The 23,180-nt window shown below is 41.6% G+C and overlaps 1 protein-coding gene across 2 annotated transcripts in view; it reads right to left on the bottom strand.

The window, feature by feature from the left end:
* The window catches only part of LOC132822760 (XK-related protein 7-like), a 198,923-nt gene that overhangs the window by 20,043 nt on the left and 155,700 nt on the right, over positions 1-23,180 (bottom strand). For both annotated transcript variants that reach the window (XM_060836070.1, XM_060836068.1), the window contains exon 3: positions 12,538-12,737. In XM_060836070.1, the coding sequence (XP_060692053.1) occupies positions 12,538-12,737 (200 nt within the window). The remainder of the gene's footprint in view (positions 1-12,537; positions 12,738-23,180) is intronic.

The following is a 23,180-nucleotide window of genomic DNA, read 5'->3' as shown; positions in this document are numbered from 1 at the left end:
CCTCAGATCGTGGAACCAACGACATAGGTAGGAAGAGGGGTGAGGATGTCAGGCAGGCTTTCAGGGAGCTAGGTTGGAAGCTCAGAGCTAGAACGAACAGAGTTGTTGTCTCTGGTTTGTTACCCGTGCCACGTGATAGAGAGTCGAGGAATAGGGAGAGAGAACAGTTAAATGCGTGGCTACAGGGATGGTGCAGGAGGGAGGGATTCCGGTTTCTGGACAACTGGGGTTCTTTCTGGGGAAGGTGGGACCTCTATAAACAGGATGGTCTACACCTGAACCTGAGGGGCACCAGTATCCTTGGGGGGAGGTTTGCTAGTGCTCTTTGGGAGGGTTTAAACTAACTCTGCAGGGGCATGGGAACCTGGACTGTAGCTTTATGGTACAGGACCTTGAGTGTAGGGAGGTTAGGAACAAGGCATCGATCTCGAAGGAGGGTGCCTGTAAACAGGAAGGTGGCTTGAAGTGTGTATACTTCAATGCCAGAAGTATAAGAAATAAGGTAGGTGAACTTGCAGCGTGGGTTGGTACCTGGGACTTCGATGTTGTGGCCATTACAGAGACGTGGGTAGAACAGGGACAGGAATGGCTGTTGCAGGCTCCAGGGTTTAAATGTTTTAGCAGGGTCAGAGATGGGGGTAAAAGAGGGGGTGGTGTGGCATTGCTTGTCAAGGATATTATTACAGCGGTGGAAAAGACGACGGAGGGAGACTTGCCATGTGAGGTAGTTTGGGCTGAGGTTAGAAATAGGAAAGGTGAGGTCACCCTGTTAGGAGTTTTCTACAGGCCTCCCAATAGTCCGAGAGAAGTAGAGGAAAGTATTGCGAGGATGATTCAGGAGAAGAGTGAAAGTAGCAGGGTGGTTGTTATGGGGGACTTTAACTTCCCAGATATTCGTTAGATGGGTCGGTGTTTGTCCAATGTGTGCAGGAGGGTTTCCTGACACAATATGTAGACAGGCCAACAAGAGGTGAGGCTATACTGGATTTGGTTCTAGGTAATGAACCTGGCCAGGTGTTAGACTTGGACGTAGGTGAGCACTTCGGGGACAGTGACCACAACTCGGTGACTTTTACTCTAGTGATGGAGAGGGATAAGTGTGCACTGCAGGGCAAGAGTTATAGCTGGGGGCAGGGAAATTATGATGCAGTGAGGCATGACTTAGGATGTGTGGATTGGAAAAATAGGCTTCAAGGGAAGAACACAAATGATATGTGGAGATTGTTCAAGGAACAGCTATTGGGTGTCCTTGATAAATATGTACCAGTCAGGCAGGGAGTAAAGGGTCTTGTGAGGGAGCCGTGGTTTAATAAGGAATTGGAATCCCTTGTGAAAGGGAAGAGGGCGGCCTATGTAAAGATGAGGTGTGAAGGTTCAGTTGGGGCTATAGAGAGTTATAAGGTAGCCAGGAAGGATCTAAAGAGAGAGCTAAGAGCAGCGAGAAGGGGACATGAAAAGTCCTTAGTTGGTAGGATTAGGGAAAACCCAAAGGCTTTCTATAGGTATGTCAGGAATAAAAGGATGACTAGGGTAGGCATCGGTCCAGTCAAGGATAGTAGTGGGAAGTTGTGCGTGGAGGCGGAGGAGATTGGAGAGACACTAAATCAATACTTTTCGTCAGTATTCACTCAGGAACAGGACACTATTGCTGATGTGAATATTGAGTCACAAGTGATTAGAATGGATGGCCTTGAGGTATGTAGGGAAGAGGTCTGGGGAATACTGGAAAGGATGAAAATAGATAAGTCCCCTGGGCCTGATGGCATTTATCCTAGGATCCTCTGGGAAGCTAGGGAGGAGATAGCAGAGCCATTGGCCTTGATTTTTATGTCGTCATTGTCTACGGGAATAGTGCCAGAAGACTGGAGGATAGCGAATGTGGTCCCCTTGTTCAAGAAGGGGAGTAGGGATAGCCCGAGTAACTATAGGCCAGTGAGTCTCACTTCTGTTGTGGGCAAAGTCTTAGAGAGAATTGTAAGGGATAGGATTTATGAACATCTGGATAGGAATAATGTGATCAAGATAGTCAGCATGGTTTTGTGAAGGGCAGGTCATGCCTCACAAACCTTATTGAGTTCTTTGAGAAGGTGACTAAGGAGGTGGACGAGGGTAAAGCAGTAGATGTGGTGTATATGGATTTTAGCAAGGCGTTCGATAAGGTACCCCATGGTAGGCTAATGCAAAAACTACGGACGTATGGCATTGAGGGTGCATTAGAGGTTTGGATTAGGAATTGGCTGGCTGGAAGGAGACAGAGGGTAGTAGTTGATGGAATAGGTTCATCTTGGAGTGCAGTTACTAGCGGTGTTCCACAAGGGTCTGTTTTGGGACCATTGCTGTTTGTCATCTTTATAAATGATCTAGAGGAGGGGCTTGAAAGCTGGGTTAGCAAGTTTGCGGATGACACAAAAGTCGGTGGAGTTGTGGACAGCGAAGAAGGATGTGGCAGGTTACAGCGGGATATAGATAAGTTGCAGAGCTGGGCAGAAAGGTGGCAAATGAAGTTCAATGTAGCTAAGTGTGAAGTCATTCACTTTGGTAGGAGTAACAAGAAGATGGATTACTGGGCTAATGGTAGGCTACTTGGTAGTGTGGATGAGCAGAGGGATCTTGGTGTCCATGTACACAGATCTCTGAAAGTTGCCACCCAGGTAAATAGTGCTGTGAAGAAGGCATATGGTGTACTGGGCTTTATTGGTAGAGGAATTGAGTTCCAGAGTCCTGAGGTCATGTTGCAGTTGTATAAGACTCTGGTGCGGCCTCATCTGGAGTATTGTGTGCAGTTTTGGTCGCCATACTATAGGAAGGATTTGGAGGCATTGGAACGAGTGCAGAGGAGGTTTACCAGGATGTTGCCTGGCATGGTAGGAAGATCGTATGAGGAAAGGCTGAGGCACTTGGGGCTGTTCTCATTGGAGAAAAGAAGGTTTAGGGGAGATTTGATAGAGGTGTACAAGATGATTAGGGGTTTAGATAGGGTGGACACTGAGAACCTTTTTCTGTTAATGGAGTCAGCTGTTACTAGGGGACACAGCTTTAAATTAAGGGGTGGTAGGTATAGGACAGATGTTAGGGGAATTCTCTATTCCTGAGATGCTGCCTAACCTGCTGTGCTTTGACCAGCAACACATTTGCAGCTAGATTCTTTACTCAGCAGGTTGAGTGTTCATGGAATGCCCTGTCAGTAGCAGTGGTGAACTCTCCCTCTTTATGGTCATTTAAGCGGGCATTGGATAAGCATATGGAGGTTATTGGCTAGTGTAGGTTAGGTAGACTTTGGTCGGCGCAACATCTCGGGCCGAAGGGCCTGTACTGCGCTGTATTTTTCTATGTTCTATGTTCTATGTTCAAAGACAAATCCTCAATGTTGGATTACATGTTCACTTTTGAAGACCCACAGGAGCATAGAAGGTAGCACAAGAATATTTGAAAGATGAAAATGAATTGACAGATAAACATTCAGCAAGTAGAACATTTCAAGTGGGAAATGTAGTATTAGTTTTCTTGCCTTTGCAAAGTGAATCTTTAAAAGGGCAGTGGTCCATCCAAAGTAATTAGGAAGGTTATTAAGGTGAAATACTCCTGATCATAGAAAGAAGAATTAGTTGTATCACATTGAAAAGGTATTAACATAAGGAAAAGGATAAGGAGGAACAAGTTGGTCAGGTGGTAAGCGGAGGTGAAAGATGACAGAGACAATAGCAGTAAAGCAAGAGGAGATAGAAAGTTTCTCAAAGTGAGCCTCCTCCTAGCTAACACAGAAATATTGGAACAGTTAGAAGACAGAATTGTCTTCTCATATTTAGACAAAGAAAAACAAGAGGATATTGTGAGACTACTGAGTAAGTATTAAGTGATGTGTAGAGATATGTCTGGATATACAACATTAGCTCGACTTGATATGGATGTTGGAGAGTAAGGATGAACAAAACAGCATCCTATTGGTTGAGTACAGAATAAAACAAGCTCAGGTGAAGACAGAGTGAATATATGTTGGAAGATCACTTGATTTAACTTAGTCCACTCTGCTGGAATTCACCGATAGTGTTAGTTCCTAAGTCAGATGGATCAACTAGACTCTGTAGAGATTATGGAAAGATAAATGTGATCACAAAGATTTGTACCCATTCCACATTGGAAGATTGCATTGGCAGTGTCTCATTCCTTTCTAAAATTAATCTATTGAAGGAATATTGACAAGTTCAACTAAAATCAAGGTCTAAAGAAATATCCACATTTGTTACACCAAATGGGGTGTTGGTTGATACCGCACGGATGAATGAGTACCCCAGTGACAATCTACAGGCTTATGAACCAAATAGTAGTTGACATTTAAAACAGTGTAATTTATTTGGAGGATGTTATGCTATATAGTAACACATCATAAAAAACATGTAAGTCAAGCAGAAAACCTGTTTAAGCAATTATATTTAATTGGCTTAGGAATAAATTTAGCTAAAAGTGAATGTGGAAAAGCAAGAGTAATTTACCCAGGGCAAGTGTAAGACAGGATAAGTGTTGCCAAGAGGAAAAGGCTCTAATGGAATTCCCTATTCCTAAAACTAAATGAGAAATCATGAGATTTTTAGGAACTTATAGGTTTTACCAGGAATGTGTTCATAATTTCAACATAATAGCTGTACCTTTAACAAACTTGTTAAAGAAACTTGCAAAAATGGTATGGGCAGCAGAATGCCAAGCAACCTTTGAGAAACTGAAGGCGATTGTAATAAATAAACCAATGGTTATTGTGTCAGAACTTTCCAACTGTCAAATGGCACTCTATGCTCATGACTTGCAGGTAGATGCAACCTTATTGAAGGATGAGGAGTTGGGAATAGAGAAGCCAGTGAGGTACTTCTCTAAGCAATTAAAATCAGTAACGTAAGTAGTACTATACAGTGAAAAAAAGGCTTTTGGATACCTTTTGTCTCTTTAACACTTTGGAGTCCATGTATAACACATAAAAGAGGAAATATTAATTTACACAGATCACAATCTACTGGCCTTCATTGGAATACAAGACTTTTGTTGCAACTATTTAATGTATTTATTTACATTGCTGTAAAAGATGATGTAATTTCAGGTGCATTGACCAGAACATAAAGTGTTGGAAAAAGTGAAAGCTTTACGAAGTGCTAAGAGCATCTAAGGTTGTGTTAAGGGGTAGGAGAAATTAATGGATGTAAATGCTGTGTTTTATTTTTAAATTAACACATTTTGGAATGAAACACCTTTCCAAAATACTTTTTTTTGAAGGGCAGAGGCATGTAGACGCCATTTCTTTTTATTTTTCTGTATTTTTGACTGTGGGCAGTGAGTTGTAACAATGTACACCCCAGTTTGTTGACGATCAAGAGAAAAGCAACAATAAAGTTGCCATAATCCCAGAGGGTTGCTCTGTCATGATGGAGAGATGAATTGCATTGAGTTTAACCTTAGGGTCACTAGAAGACCTTCTGGTTACCTTGGCTGGGACAAGAAGTGAACATACGCAGTTGGCATTTCTGTGTATCACAAACTAGCGTCCAGCCAAGTGAGATAATAGTTTATGGGGTACAACACCTGAAGGAGATACCTCATTTAGCAATGTGGTAGTGGCACATAACATAGGGGATGTGGGGAGGGTGGATAGTATTCCCTGTATACTGAGTGGCTGTTCTGATGTTCCTTCAAGTTTGTGGGCGTGCACTGACTATCGGGTCCAGAAGTTGCTGTGTGGATGGACCTTGGAGGTCCACAGACTGAAGTAAAAACTGAAGGGAACATTAGATTAGATTACATTCCCTACAGTGTGGAAACAGGCTCTTTGGCCCAACAAGTCCACACCAACTCTCCAAAGAGTAACCCATCTCTCTCTGTCTAATGCACCTAACACTAAGGGGCAATTTAGCATGGCCAATTCATCTGATCTGCTCACCTTTGGACTGTGGGAGGAAACCAGAGCACCTGGAGGAAACCCTTGCAGACACAGGGAGAATGTGCAAACTCCACACAGACAGTCGCCTGAGACTGGAATTGAACCTGGGACTCTGGTGCTGTGAGGCAGCAATGCTAACCACTGTGCTACCGTGCCACCCCAAATGGACAATGTTGTTAGTGTGAAGAAGGCTTTCAACTTCTATGAGGTCTGTGCAGCAGTTACTCCTACAAATGCGATCATGGAGCTCAGAGTCATACAGCATGGAAACAGACCCTTTGGTCCAACTCATCCATGCTGACCAGACGTCACAATCTGACCTAATCCCATTTGCCAGCATTTGGTTCATACCCCACTAAATACTTCCTACACATATACCCATCCAGATGCCTGTTAAAATGTTGTAATAGTACCCATCTCCACCACTTCTTCCAGCAGCTTGTTCCAGACACACACCACCCTCTGCAGAAAAGGTTACCCCTCAGGTCCTTTTTAAATCTTTCCCCTCTTACCTTAAACCTATATCCTCTGGTTTTGGACCCTCCCACTCTAGGGAAATGACTTTGACTATTCACCCTATCCACGCACCTCATGATTTTATACACTACAATAAGGTCACCCGTCATGCTCCGATGCTCCAGGGAAGAAAGCCTGAGCCTATTCAGCCTTTCCCTACAGTCCTGGCAACATTCTTGTCAATCTTTTATGCGCTTTCTCCAGTTTAACAATATCCTTTTGATAGGAGGGCGACCAAAATTGTACACAATATTCTAAAAGTGGCCTCACCAATGTCCTGTACAGCCACAACATGACATCCCAACTCCAATACTCTGTGTCCTGACCAATGAAGGCCACTGTGCCAAACACCTCCTTCATCACCCTGTCTACCTCCGACTCCACTTTCAAGGAAGTATGAGCATGCACCCTTAGGTCTCTTTTTTTTTGTATTTCAAAAATATACTTTATTCATAAAATTATTCTGATTTCTATACAACTGGTGATGCCATACATACCATTTCTTTACATACAGAGATTGGAATTAATCATTCGTATATACAAGTCTGTGTGTTGACCATCCCGGTATTTTGCTGAGGCGTCAGCATAGCCCAAATGACTGGGTGGGCCCCCGTTCTTCTTAGGCAGGCAGATCTTACACGGTGGCCTTTCCTCACCGTGCCTTGACGGCAGCTGCCCAAGCTTCAGCACATCCCTCAACATGTAGTCCTGGACCTTGGACTGTGCCGGTCTGCAACACTCAGTCGGGGACAACTCCTTCAGCTGGAAGGTTTTGGGCGAACTAAAGAGCGTCTTTCACAGAGTTGATGATGCTCCAGGCATAGTTGATGTTCGTCTCAGTGTGCATCCCGGGGAACAGACCGTACAGCACAGAGTCCTGCGTCACAGCGCTGCTCAGGACGAACCTTGACAAACACCACTGCATTCCTCTCCAGACTTCCTTTGCGTAGGCACATTCCAGAAGGAGGTGTGTGACAGTCACGTCCCCTCCACAGCCTCTTCAAGGGCAGCGTGCAGTGCAGCAGAGAGTCTGGGCGTGCATAAAGGATCTCACCGGCAGAGCCCTTCTCACCACCAGCCAAACCATATCTTGGTGCTTGTTGGAAAGTTCTGGCGATAAGATATTCTGGCAAATGACGTTGACAGTCTACTTAGGGAACCGCTCGATAGGATCTGCCCTCTCCTTTTCCCTAACAGTCTCAAGGACACAATGTGCTGACCACTTCCTGATGGACTTGTGGTCAAAGGTGTTTTTCTTCATTAATTCCTCCACAAAGGACAGGTGATACAGAACCGTCCAACTACTTGGAGCATTCCGCGGCAGCGTTTTCCCCTGTTGCCCAAATCTTTATACATCGAGTCCCTTCTGACCCGGTCCATCTTTGATTTCCACATGAAGTGGAAGATGGCCTGGGTGACTGCAGCAACACAGATTCTAGGAATAGGCCACGTATAATAGCAATGACAGTGCCTCACACCTGATGACCAGGTTTTTTTCCGCGATGGAGAGCGACCATTGCTCCCATCTGCCTAGTTTCTGCCTCACTTTACTGATCCGCTCCTCCCAAACCTTGGTGCATGCCCCAGCCCCTCCGAACCAAATACCCAGCACCTTCAGGTGGTCAGTCCTGACGATGAGGGGGATGGAGGATTGGTTGGCCCAGCTCCCGAAGAGAATGGCCTCGCTCTTGCCTTGGTTTACCTTGGCCCCTGAGGTCTTTTTGAACTGGTCACAGATGCACATGTATCTGTGCACGGACAGCGAATCTGGGCAGAAAACTGTGACGTCATCCATGTACAGGGAGGCCTTAACCTGCAGGCCCCCACTGCCAGGAATAGTCACCCCTCTCAAGCTTGCATCCTTCCTGATGGACTCGGCAAATGGCTCTATGCAGCACGCAAACAAGGCAGGAGAGAGAGGGCAGCCCTGCCTGACTCCAGATCTGACTGGGAAGCTATCTGATTCCCACCCATTGATTGAGACTGCACTGACAATGTTGGTGTAGAGCAGTCGGATCCAGTTGCAGATTCCCTCCCCAAAGCCCATTTTGGAGAGAACACCTCTCATATTCGTATGCGATATCCTGACAAAGGCTTTCTCCTGGTCCAGGCTGATGTTGCAGGTGTCCACCCCCCCCTGTCCTGCATATAGGCAATCATATCCCTGAGGAGAGTGTTCTTCCTGCCCAGTACAGTGCAGGTTTGGTCAGGGTGAATCACCAACCCCATAGCAGACTTGACCCAACCCGGTTGGCGATGACCTTTGACAAGATTTTTAATTGAAGTTTAACAGTGAGATTGGTCTCCAATTTCTGATTTCCTCCCTCTCCCCCTTCTGCTTGTAGATGAGGGTGATGATGCCTTTCCTCATGGATTCACTCATGGTACCTGCCAGAAGCATACTGACATACACCTCCAGCAGGTCCTGGCCAATCAAGTCCCACAGAGCAGAATACAGCTCAACCGGTAAGCCGTCGCTTCTGGGAGTTTTATTCTTCTCGAAGGACTCGAGAGCCTTGGTCAGCTCGTCCAGGGATAGCAGCTGGTCCAGCCTCTCCCGTGTTCTGTCATCAAAGACCTCAGTGATAGAGGACAGGAACAACTGGGAGGCCACACTGTCAGTTGGCTTCGCGTCATACAGACTGGTATAGAAGGATTTGCTGATCCTCATGACATCAGCCTGAGATGATGTTATCGAGCCATTTTCTTCCTTCAGGATGCTGAGCACAGAGCTCTCTTTGTGCACCTTCTGGAAGAAGAAACGTGAGCATGTCTCGTCCTGCTCCACGGAGTGGACCCTGCACCGGAAGATTATCTTGGAGGCCTCTGAGGCAAAGAGCGAGGCTTGCTGGCCTTTCACCTCCTTGAGGCCCTCCATGGCATCGACCCCATTGTCTGCAGCAGGAGCAGGTTCTGCATACTTTCCTGGAGCTGGGACAGTTTTCCCTGCCTCCCTGTCACCTCCTAAACACCTCCTAAACACCTTTGAGGATGAAAAACCTCTTGATGTTCCCTTTTACCATTTCCCACCAGTCTGCTGGAGATTCAAAGAGGGGCTTCACGGTTCTCCAACCTGTATAATTCCTCTTGAGCTCCTCAATGTTTCCTGGGGTCAACAGCTTTGTGTTCAGGTTCCACATTCCCTTACCAGCCTGCTGCTCATCCTGTAGGTGACAGTCAGCCAGCAGGAGGCAGTGGTCAGAGAAGAACATCGGCTTGACGTTGGTGGATCTAACCCGAGAACGTTCGGGACACAAACAGGTAATCTATCCTTGAGCAGATAGACCCGTCTGCCCATGACCAGGTTTTTCTTCGCTGCGCTCCATCTGCAGGGGTGCTGAAGATGTCATGCAGTTTGACATCTTTGATCTCTTTGTTTGTCAACACTTTCCAGAGCCTTAATATTAGTTGTATAAGTCCTGCCTTGGTTTGCCTTACTAAAATGCAACACCTCACGTTTCTCTAAATTAAACTCCATCTGCCACTCCTCGGCCTATTGGCAATTAATCAAGGTCCCATTGTACCCTAAGATAATCTTCTTCACTGTCCACTAGACCACCAATTTTGGTGTTACCTGCAAACTACAAACCTGCAAACTACAAAACTACAAACAAACACAAATACACATTTAAATCGTTATATAAATGATGACAAGCAGTGAATCCAATCCTTGTGGCACACTGTGGTCACAGGCCTCCAGTCTGAAAAACAACCTTCCATAAATAGGTGAGGACAAACTCTGGTTTCCTCTTGTTTCTCAGACAGTCTGTCACAATCCAAATCTGGTGTCTATATCCTTCAGCATCCAGCCAGTAGTGGCGAACTGAGCCTCTTTTGATAATGAACATACGAACCAGAGCCAATGTTGAAGCATCTCTGGTTACCCCTGCCCATTGTACATCCCTTTAGTAGGTCTATCCTGTTGATGGGACATGGAATACCCAGGGCTGCTAATGGCTGATATTTATGATTTAATGAACTTGGTTAGACCAAACTGATATTTAACTAATCAGTGGGCTAGTTTGTCTGACTTTGCCATATGTTCCTAGAGGCACTGTTGACTGGACTGGGTATGCCTTTGTCAAATCAAAAATTGATGCCAATGTTGAAACCAAGTGGGTCCTCTCATTTCATTCCAAGTGCAATTACTGTCATAGTTCAAAAAAACTGAACGGTTTACAAGAATATTTCAGAGAGCAGTTAACAGTCAACTGTACAGCTCTAGGTCTGGGGGCACATGTGGGCCAAACCAGATAAGAATGGCATTTTACCTTGTCTAAAGGCCATGACTGCTATTAGTGAAACTAATATTTTATTCCATTTTTACTTAATTTATATGAATTCTAATTTTTTAAAAAGTCTGCCCCAGTGGCATTTCCAGATAATTAGATCAATTTTCTGGATTATTGGTCTAATAGTATAATTATTATGATACCGGAACAGGAATGGTAACATAGTGGTTAGCAATGTTGCCTCACAGCGCCAGTTGCCCAAGTACGATTGGGTGACTGTCTCCGAGGAGTTGGCACTTTCACCCCACCTCTGCTTGGGTTTCCATTGGGTGCACTGGTTTCCTCCCACAATCCAAAAGTCTAGGTGCATTGGTTATGCTAAAGTGCTCTATGGTGTCCAGGGATGTGCAGGTTAGGTGGATTAGTCATGGTAAATGTGAGCGTGAGGAGTGCAGGGGGCTGAGTGGAACGCTCTTCAGAGGATTGGTGCAGACTTGATGGGCCAAATGACCTCTTTCTCCACTGTCGGGTTTGTATGATTCTATGAAACTAATCCTAAAACTGTTCACGTTTATTATATTCAGATAATATTTGTTAAACGAATGGCAAAATTAGATTAAGATAGATGACTGGAATAAATTTAAATGTTTAAAATAGATCAAAGTACAGATGAATGAGGTCATTGAGCCCATCTGAATTAAATTCCTATAGAAACCAATGGATAATGTCCAATTTCCTTGAACAATTTTACAAGGCTTAGTTATTATATTCGTAATATTGAAGATATTACAACACGACGGTTGGAGGAAGAGCGCCTCATCTTCCGCCTGGGAACCCTCCAACCACAAGGGATGAACTCAGATTTCTCCAGTTTCCTCATTTCTCCTCCCCCCACCTTGTCTCAGTCGATTCCCTCGAACTCAGCACCGCCCTCCTAACCTGCAATCTTCTTCCTGACCTCTCCGCCCCCACCCCACCCCGGCCTATCACCCTCACCTTGACCTCCTTCCACCTATCACATCTCCATCGCCCCTCCCCCAAGTCCCTCCTCCCTACCTTTTATCTTAGCCTGCCTGGCACACTCTCCTCATTCCTGATGAAGGGCTCTGGCCCGAAACGTCGAATTTCCTGTTCCTTGGATGCTGCCTGACCTGCTGTGCTTTAGCCAGCAACACATTTTCAGCTAATATTGAAGATAACCTAAAGAAAGGGTGAATGTCAGGCAATCCACCCCCCTCCCCCCACCTGCCCCCACCCCCCACCATAATGATAGCAGTATTTTGGAACATTACCAGAAAAGGGGAAAAAAAAACTTTGGATTAATGCTGGCAATGTCACTTCAGTGGCTGGGGTGGTGAGTGGGTGCGGGAGTTTGAATTCCAGCCCGGATGGTCTTGGTGAGTGTCAACTGAAAATCCTGCTGAATTCTGTGTTGTCATCCAACAGGATAATTTAATTCAGCGAGTGTAGGTAATCCACACTTGAGCTTTTGAATATTGGAACCCATAACATCCCCACACCACATGGAGCTAATTATCCTGCTCAGTAATAGGACTGGTGTAAAGATGGTCATAACCTCTAAAAATTGTGATCTTTCAAGTGTAATCAGCTTGTGGATTTTCTTTCACTGTTCTTCAAGATAATAGGGTAAAGATTTGAAAACAACAAAAGCAAATTAGTGACAGTCTAAATGATTTGAAGGTCCAATTGTTACGTTTCTGACAAGAGAGAAGGGAATCTATTATGCAAGAAAGTGATATGTGGGTGAAGGTGACAAAAACAAGGGCTAAACTTAGTCTATGCTGATTTCTAAAATGTCTTGTGTTCTTCTGGTATGTTTTTGTATTATGAGAAATCATTGAGCCTTACCTTGCAAGGTGCCAATGTGGCTTCTCTGCACCATAATACTGAGCTGCAGGACAAGTTGTGGTGCACTTTTAAGAAAGGTCTCCAACAGACGCAGCATGTTTACGTCAGCACTCTCAAACATCATTCTCCAGTAAAAGTGTCGGCGCTCATGTTCTTTGTGCCAACGGCTTTGAATTCCAAGATACATAGCTCTGAGATACCTATTTAAAACACAGAAATCATGTTGAAGAAATTTACTGGCTGCTAAATTCACAGAATCCTCTCTATTAATCACTGATCAGTCCTGTGCATCAGCTGATGTGCTCAGCCCTCAAGAAAATTTCTATACATGGTATCAAAATAAAAGGGTTGGTTTAGAAGTTAGTGCAGTGCGGCTGCTTTACCAAACTGATTCTCAGATAGGGTTGTATCCAGTCCAAAGCTTCATTACAGACTTATTTCAAATATAAACAGGAGTGAAAGATTTACCCTTGGATTTCTACTCTTTTGATTGTTACTAAATTAAAGATGCTGATACATTTTGTTACAAAGAATCTGAAGCTAATGCAAAACTTGGAAGATTAGTCAGCAGCCAAGATAATACACCAGAAAATTGTCTGGGCAGGACACCTAACAGTGTTCACCGTTCTTTAGATGTGGTGTTGGATATTTACTTGTTTCAAAGTTTTTGACCGGCAATTTATTGAAATAGCAAGTTGATATTATCGTAGAGGGGGGAAGCAAGAGATCTGAATAATGAATGCACAGTACAAGTAAACTGCATAACTTCTTAACTAGTTAGACTGAAGGGCAGCAAAGTAAATTGCACAAGAACTGGGCACATTAAACACGAACAGTGCTACTAAAGAAACAGAAGGTGAAAGGAAGATTGCATTGAAAAGGCAAAGGAAAAACATCCATCATTTCAAATCATGAAAGCCCAAAGAAATGAAATTATACCACTGTCACAGTTAATTTTCAGGGCCAGAGATGTTGATTGACACACACATAATAATTGCGTATCAATTTATGTGAAATACTTAGTAAGTAATTTTAACATTAGAGTTAGCCCAAAACCACAGTAAAGTTGGAAGAGCCACGTGTGTGAATCCAAACCTAGGAACAAGCTTTAGGCACCAGAAGATATACTGAAATTTGTGGGCACCTTTTCCATCATTGTCGGCTATGGTGTGCCTGTTCTGATTTCCTGGTTATGGGAAGGTGGTGGCATAAGGTTGTGTCACTGCACCTAGTAACCTAGAGGGCCAGATTAATACTCTGGGGATATGGGCTCAAATCACACCGGGACATCTGATGGAATTTAAATTAGATGGAATAGTATTAGTGACCATGAACCCATCATTGATTATTGTAGAATTCATCGGGCTCATTAGTGCCCTTTAGGGCAGGAAATCTACCACCTTTATCAGGTCTGGCCTACGTGGACTCAAGCCATATAGCAATATGGTTGACTTTTAACTGCCCCCTGAAAATACCGAGCAAACCACTCAATTCAAGGGCATTTACAGGGGGGCAAGAAATGCTGACCATGCCTTCACATCTCCACATTCCATGACAGAATAAAACAAATGTATATTTGTTCAAAACCAAAATGCGGAGTTGTATGGGGAGGCCAACTTACTACATCATATGAACTGCTGCCACAATCTTCAAAGTGGACGGCCTGCTTGTGGTGGAAGAAAATCATATTGGGTCTAATTAGAAAAATTTCTTGTAGTTAATTCTATTAGTCTATTGTATGTTGGCGTGGAGGCATTGACACTGCTGACTGGGAGAAGAAAATCTGCTGATGCTTGGCATGGTATCTCCTCATCCATCAAAATACAAGCCATTTCAAAGCTCAGTGACTTGGCCAGGAGGTGGAAACGCAGCTGCAGAGGAAGGAGAAGGCCGCCAACCTGGAGCTGTGAATTTGATTTCACCACAAAGCAATCTGACCTCTCTACAGAAAAAAACCCTGGATCCAAGATTGGGCTCCTCTGTTATCAGAAGACTCAACTAACCTAACAGGCATTACCTTTGATTTCTCAGGGCTGCTCCCAACACAGAGTATGTTGATATGATGAATATTATTGTAGAGAATTTAAGGATCACCAAATGTTAGGGCTTATTAACTCAAGATCCCACGCTGTTAAACTCAGACGTTCATATGACACCATCAAGAGGTGGTTTTTAAGGCATTCAATCTTGATATTTTAGAACCATATACAACATCTCCCCCAAGCTTTTTACCCCCATTATTTATATTGTATTACACATTTTGGTGCGCATAATTATATTTGTCACTAACTCATTTCCCCCACCTCAGGTTTTGATTCTCTAACTTTACTAATTCAAGGAAACTGGTGGTTTCACAATTCTGATGGAAAGTGTTGTTTCTAGACTTGGTAGACTGGCAGTTGCTGGGTGGAAGTCAATTCTTTTTAATTCCGTTCCAGAAAGTCCGAAGTTTGTCAATCCTTTTAAACTAGAGGCACATAATCTCTTGGATTTCCTTCATGGAGAGTGTCTTCCCTACTAAAAGAGGCAATTCCTTCTTTGCACTGTTCACAATCTCCAAAAGAGTTACTTCATTGGAACTGCAAGCTTAATCTCATGCTGTACGCTGCACAAAATGCAAGATATAAGATGCCCCTCATGGAAACCCTGGAGGACTGCAGCAACTATGGGAACAAATTAATCAGCAAAGGCCTGAAGAATGAAATATAGAGTTCAACTCATTACTAGATGCCAGTGACATCTGAGTCATTCTCAAATACTCTATAGTCTGGAAATTTCTTACATTCTGTAGGTCATTCAAAATTTTCAAGATCAATGCATAACCACTTTGATACAACCATCACAACTTGATATGAATCCAAACTGTGCACTCACAATGTTTGCTTCTTCAGTGTTTTCACTTAGTGGAAGTACGCAAATGAATCTGTGCTTCTCCTGGAACATCTTTCCTTCCGTTTTTCTGTCTTATCACAACATTCAGACTATTAAACATGCGAGCTGTCAATTAACCAATTCAGCCTGATCTAGTTAATCTTTTATTTAACTTCTTGTAACAGTGGTTCATTCTGGCAGAATGAATATTGATTCAGGCTTGAAGTATGGGCGTGGGCCTTTAAGTCGCTTTAAGTCTTTCAGTAAAGTTGTTTAGTTTAACCTCCAATTGCTGCAAGATCACTTGCATTTGAAATATTGAATTATGAGACTTTAAAAATGACAAGTCTGTAAAACTGATGATAGATAGACATATTTTAAAATGGTTAGTTGACAACAACAAATATCTAAATACTAAAACAGTATTCAACCACCTGTTGAAGATACACTCTTAAATCAAAATTGCTTATTTCAAATTATCTGGTAGTTTGAACTGAATTAATATCAGAATTTGAATGACCACTAACATTTTAAAACAAAAAAACTGATTGTATGCCTGTCATTATCCTTTAGCTACTGGTGGTCATACCTTCCACTAACCTGCACTATGTTACTATTTAAATTGAGACATGAAACCGTCAACTTTAAAATATAAATCATGATGTCACGAGTGAATTAGAGAATAGTTAACTGACAAGGAAAAAAAATGAAAATTCATTGCATTCTCTTACAATCAAAATTGAGTCAGATCAAGTTTGCCTCAAAATGTTCTTGTTTCTTCACATATTCATTGTCATTATTCAAAGGAGAATGGCTATTTTGACTGGACCTCAAGCTAGACAATAAGCAAAGGCAAAATATTCAACACTGCTAACATCATCTTGATGCCCACCATTGACCAGAACTTGAATTAGTCCAGTTATATCAACATTGTGGTTAATATTGAGCAGGAGAGAGGTTGGATACTCTGGCTTACCTGATCCTCAAACCCTAACAATCACTAACATTTCTCAATTCAGATGAATGATGGAATTAACATCATTTGTTTGACAGGAAGAATTTTTACACCATTCAGGACAAATATTGTATATGATCTATAATGCTTAAATCGGTTTCCACCATGCCATTGTGGTGCTAAGGTTACAGTAGTTTTGATGCACATCCATATGCATATTGCACTGTAACAATACACAAGCTCACTGCAACAGTATTTTCATTCACTGGGGTCTCTTCCACTAAGAAGTGCAAAAGCAAAGGTATAGGAATATCATTATATCAAGATCATGTACCTTTACATAAAGACATACTGGTACTTCTTGAGCATCATCTAAGAAATCTCTACTGAATATTACTGTAGGAGCAGCGTCCCTGGAAAGATTGCAATGGTTCAAACAGAATGACCATCATCACCTTTCTGTGGCTATTCAAATGGATATTCAGTTCATGTAGATATGTCAACATTCCAAGCATAAATATGAAATGATGTTTTACTCTGCAGCAAAAGTATTAATAGCAGAAATGGTTATTAACCTTATTGGAATTCAGAGGATTTGCTGTGAACAATAAGGCTGCCAATCACTACAAAGTAATTAATAGCATCTCCTAATATTCTATGGGAATGTTAAGGAACATCATGAGGTGCCATTGAAATCCATGTGCCCATTTTCCATTTTTGTAAAAATTTTTTGTGATTTTTTTTCTTTTTTTTTAAACCCCCACACTACCTCCTAACTGCGGTAGTGCTTATTTTTCCCCCAGCACCCATGTTGTGTGTGTGCAGGTGTGAGACACAGTGAGTGACACAAGATGCAAAAATCTTTATTCAGTTTCCACCATACTGAATAAACAAAATAAAGAAATAAATCTCTTCAATTAATGAATTCCACTGTCTTGATTAAAAATAACTGCTTGGATTTTGTTTCACAGTGCTCTCTTCTATTCTTAATAAGAAACATATTTCCCTGTTCAATTTCTGGAAATGCATACAATTAGAGTTATTTTTTTAAACTGCAGTCACTTTGGGTGAGTCACAATCCCAAACAACACAGGATGTAGCATCTTCTGTGGTTTGTTGATTCTTTGAGTCAATTTCAGAAATCCAGTAAATTGGAGCCAACTGTCTACTGGAAATAATATTGATTACCATAATTTTCTGAATAACCCACAACCAAATCATTTGCCTTCCCACCACATATAATCATGTACTTAAGTTTCTGAAATACTGCAATCAAATTTGCACTTTGGTATAAGTACTGAGTAAACTTGACTAAGTTAAAGGAATTGTTCTCATCCTAGTTTGTCAGGCCGCTGATCCTCATGCTCATGCACAGTGCGTAATACTCAAGAACAGGGAATGAGCTGACAGTGTTTATCGATTTACAGTATTCAGGGTGTGATGTGCAGGCAAATTTCTCACAGCAATAAGCAGAGATCTTTCATATTAATGTTTTGAGTTGAAAATTACTAACTGGCTGTATGGCAGAGAAGAGAATATGTTAGATGACAGCCTTCAAACATAAGGCGATAGAAGTTGCTGAAATCCATTGTAACACAGCAGTAGCACAGGAAATTATTATTAAATGAGACAAACACTAGACTTAATAATAATTGTAGCAGTAATTTTTTGAATTTCTAAACAGTTCTAAGAGAGTGTTTCATTACAGGTTTTATTTGTGCCTTAGAAACTGAAAGAATTTCAAATGCAACATTGTTAATAGAAATGCATTATTATTTAATATACCGAAGAGAAGTACCTGACCAGCCACAAAACAAATCCCATTTTGATTTTGTGCATATGCACTCTAACCTCTAGATAGACTTTTAGGGAAAAAGTGCACATTATATTCAGAAAATTACCAAATGTTAAAGACAATTATTCTGTGCTGTGTTTTCTAGTCTAACCAGTTTGCAGGTAGTGACTAGCCATCTTAGAATGTACCTATTTATAGTAATTAAAATATAATTTTAAAGGGATAAAGACAAATTACACACATTAGCAGCATATCATTGTGTAATATGATGTAGTGTTCTAATATGTGAAAACCTATCACGACTTGTAACACTAGCAGCTGCTCTTTAGAAGGCAGTTGTGTCATTGTTGCTGCTAGAAAAGAAATTCAGTATTTGAACTAGGTTTTGGATTGTGCCAGTGTGAATCCAAGGAATGGGAGCAGAAATATGTCGTAATGTACCTTAAATTGAGACACAGAAAGTGAAATGGACAGGAATGATGAATTTATTCTTGCATTTATGCATTCCATATAGTGCTTTTCATGCACTCAAGAGATCCCAAAGCACTCTCTAGCCTACAAAATATATTTGAAGTGAAGCCACTATTGTTATGTAAAGATATGAAGGGTCCACTTGTGGACAGCAATTTTCCAAATCCAGCTGTTGGATTAAGAGTCCATTAAACTATCTCATTTGCATTTACTTTGTCCTCCTTCTAGAAGTGTCACACCATCATTAATGTCCACCCTAGAGGAAAGATAAATATTCGCTTATGTCAATTGAAAGACAGACCCTCTGACAGTACAGCACTCTTTCAAAGCTGCACACTAGTATCAGAATGATTATGGGTTCAGGAGGACAAGGATGGTGGTTGAAATTACAACTTTTGGATTTAGAGGCAATTGCGATACCATTGAGCCAAGATTAATTCACTTTACCCTCCAAAGAGGTGTCTCCAAGGAAATCCCAGCAATACTCAAGCTCTGCACTAACAAATGATGTATAAAGCCTATCTTGCACATCAACCGGGCTATCTTCATACATTAATGCACATTTCTACTTCTAAGTTACTTCACAACATAAATATGAGGGAATATGTTGCCATTATCTCACTTCCAATCTAATTTGAAGATATCTATTGACAGTGAGCATCGCCCATGACACATAAGCTATTAAATCTGGTGTGTATTACATGACTGTGTGTGTAATAGTCTTCAGACTGAGGTGACCTTGAATTCACAGAACCCCAAGTGTTAAATTGAGGTTGCAGCTGGAGCTTCCCAGCGACTGCTTTGCTATTTCTAAGTTCTAAAATTTCCATTTTGTGCAGCACTAGAAGTTTGAAATTAGGCTGTAGGTAATCATTCGCTTAATGGGGCTGTCTTGTCCTTTGAGAATAGAGCACAAAAGTCAGAGCGTCAGCAGTCAGGGCATAATAGGAATAATGACAGCAGCACAGAACAAGAAATGCCTATGATTTGAAGCTTTTTAGTGCTTAGGTGATGACTGAAGTTACATTTAGCTAGTGAGTGCCAGAGATGTCAAGAGCACTGCAGACTCTTCTAGATATTAATGATTAGCCCTTGACACTTTTCAAACAGTGAAGAAAAGGTGGTTGAAAAGTGTCAAACATGCTGACCCTGAAATTCTACTGTTGACACCATTTCTCTGTGGAAACTGACAATCACCTGCTAGAGTTATGCCATGGGGTTTGTAGAACATCCACAGAATTTCACTGTGGAAAATAGTGAAAATTTTATAAATTTTTGTAAATTGCATCCTTGGGTGATGCAGTTCATTCACACTTTCCTGAAATGGGAAATTGGCTGAGGTCTTTTCAGAGTTGCGTAGGTTGGAAGAGTCATAGAAAAGCATTTAAATTCTATACCAGTAGTCTCCATGCCTCAATGGTAAACTGTCAATCAGAACCAGGAATATTGCTTAAGAAATTGAAATGAAATGGATAAATTCTGGTTCCAATACCAAGTTGTGATGGTGACCATACCAAAGATTATTTACAGACTCATGAGTCTGACACCAGAATTCCTTAGAATGCAGACTTCAGACTCCTGGACAACCATTGAAAGGAGATTTCAAATGAACATTTATCATTGTTAAATGTGGAGAAATTATAGGGAAACAGCAAGTTGCAGGGCTCTCCCACGTATGAGATGCAGGAAGTGGCAGTCAGTTCCTTTCTGTTGAATTGATGAGTTGAAGCCAAAAGGTAAGAAAATATTTAAAGTAGAGACAAATAAACTGTGATCAGCAGATTATACATTTTTCAACATTTTGTAGCAACTTACTGCATGTTCAAAACGTCAACAGCCCTCAAGCTGTGATTGATTCTAAAAAAGTCCTTAGTTGTTCAGTCAAATTAGTACAGTTTTATGCATTGCTACCTGTTCTGCTTTCTGCTTCAGGGATGTGCCAGTATTTGTAGCAGTTTGGTGTAGAAATGCATAATGCACTCTGGAAAGGGAGCCTGACAGTAGGTTTAAAAGAAAGTATTTAATATCTTGGATAACATTTTGATCATTATCCATTTTTGTTTGACAATACATAATTATTACTAAGCATGTGTTCTTGTATAGATCACAGTGCTCCCTCAAACATGGTACATAGCTGCCTATTCAATTCGGATCATGTGTCAATCTTCATGAATTGTTTCTGTAATGGAAATGTAACTGAGGAAATAACAATGGAAAGACACTTCCAACAGTAAGATGACTGCTCTATTTCATCTGACATCATAATGCTGTCATCCAAGGGCTGACACTCTCAAATCTTTTTGCAACATACCATTCTGACATGAACTGTGAATGTTTTCATTTTTTAACCTACAATTATGAATTTGGTGAGCTGCATCTTTTTAATACCATTTCTTGGAGGTAATCAAACAACTGACACTTACTTATCATTTTTAATATTGAAAAACACCTCCTGTGGTGCAGTTAGACAAGAACAGATGCTAATTGTAGGAGATGTGACTAGGGAGGTGGGTTTTAAGCAGGGAGAAGAGGAATACAGAAAGGTGAGAGGCTTGGAAAAGGAATTTTAGAGTATGGAGTCAAAGAAAAATCAAGGAGTAAAGAGAACGGTGAATCAGATAAGTCAGTATCAGAGAAATGAAGCAGGCGAGGAGAATTGCAGGGCAAGAAAATGTTAGAGAAAGAGGAACTAGTGTGAGGATGAGAAGTTAGGTTTGAGACTTGCAGAGTCAACATGGTCAATAAAGACAGGAGTGATAATAAAATGGAATTGGATGAAGGATAAGAAATAGAGAGCAGAGTTTTTAAACTGGAGTTCATTGATTGTGGAGAACAAGACACTAGTTAGGAGAACATTGAAATAATTGAATATGGAGGTTACAAAGCAGGGATGTGAATTTAAGTAGATAGACAATGTTACAGAAGTGTACGCAGGTCATCCTTTGTTGGTGAAGATGCATGTATAAAAACGTCCACTTTTTGATTGAACAGGAGTGGGAATATAGGAATAGGAAGAGTCTGAAGACTGATGGTAACCGGGCAGGGAGTAAAGTATCATGATTAGAGGCACACAGTTTGAATTTATGGCAGGGGAGCCTCAAACTGGACAATGAAGGAATGGCATTGCAGCATGATAGTATGTTCATTCTTCCTTATTCTTTCATAGAAATGGATTAGGTCCGGGCACATTTATTGTTCATCCCTAATTGCCCTCAAGGTGCTGGTTATGGGCTAACTTTTTGAGTTGTTGTGTCCATGTGCTGCAGGTACACCCATAGTGCTGTTGACTAGCAATTCCCGTACTGACAGTTGTAGTGAGGATGAGGAGAACAAGGCACAAAAATGCACTGCCACTGTTAGTCACAGAATATGATATTTGGGAGTTTAATTAGAACCATTTCAGTGTTATGCCTGGGATGGAAACCTGACTGAAGACATGTAAATATGAAGTTGTAGGAGAGACAGCCATGGGTTAGGAAAATAACATGTTTCAAGCAGTAATTTGCAGAAGAAAGGTGATTTATAAAGTAATGGGGACAATAACTAGTGAAAGGGAGTCATTTACATTGTCAGGTACCATTGGGATGGCAATAGGAAGTTGGTGGTCAGTAGATTTGTGGAACTCGATAGAAGGTGAATTTAAAAGGGAAATGAAGAAAGAAACTGGACAAAAATGCAAGATCATCATGAAGGCAATAGAGAATTTCAGGGAGATTCATTTTCATGATAAGCAGAATTTCAGAAGTGACAAAGGTAACTGATCGTCTTCCTTTTAACGGGAAATAATCTTATGAACACTTCCGTCTTGTTAGAAATTAAGATGGAAGATCTGTTGTGGAAATTAGGAACATCCAAGTACAAAACTGTTCTTGCATAGTTCTTTTGAGTTGCAAGACAAAGGTTGATTGTTGAGGAGGATGGCATGATCAACTTGATAAAATTGATAATATACCTGGTCAGCCACTGTCACGAAGAATAACATTTATGACTTTAATTGAATCGATAGGTTGAAAACCAGACTAGTTGAATAGAATGTCCCAACTTTGATACAGGCTAAAGGCAGGACTATTAGCTGGGCAGGAAGTGAAGGATAGGAAATGCTATGGCTCTTTAACTGAGCTATGGCATTTGTGTGCCATCTCTGGATTCCCCAACTAATGAATTGTGGGCAAATTGCACATTGTTTCTGTTAAAGGAATGATGTATTATTAGGAGAATATAACACAGGTTAACACAGTTTCACTAGCATCTTTATTCTAGTACCCACACAATTTTCCCCTTGTCTGGCAATAATCCCAACACCCCTCGAGCAGCTTGTGGAGGAGAGATGAGAATGGAATTGGGAAGTGGGCACATATATGCTACAGAGCAATGGAACAGAGGGTGGATAGAAGGCCATGTCAAAGTGTGGAGATGAAGGATGGTAGTGACATTGAAAAGGAGAGGGACAATACCCAAGTGAACAACTGACCATGGTGTAAGGGAAGCAAGCGTGGGCATGAAATTGGATTTAATGAGCAAGATGTGCTTGGAGAAAAGTTGCAAAGGGAT

The sequence above is a fragment of the Hemiscyllium ocellatum genome, chromosome 15 (assembly GCF_020745735.1).
Source record: "Hemiscyllium ocellatum isolate sHemOce1 chromosome 15, sHemOce1.pat.X.cur, whole genome shotgun sequence".
NCBI lineage: Eukaryota > Metazoa > Chordata > Chondrichthyes > Orectolobiformes > Hemiscylliidae > Hemiscyllium > Hemiscyllium ocellatum.
The sequence above is the reverse complement of the archived record's forward strand: the minus strand, read 5'-3'. Positions and strand labels throughout refer to the sequence as shown.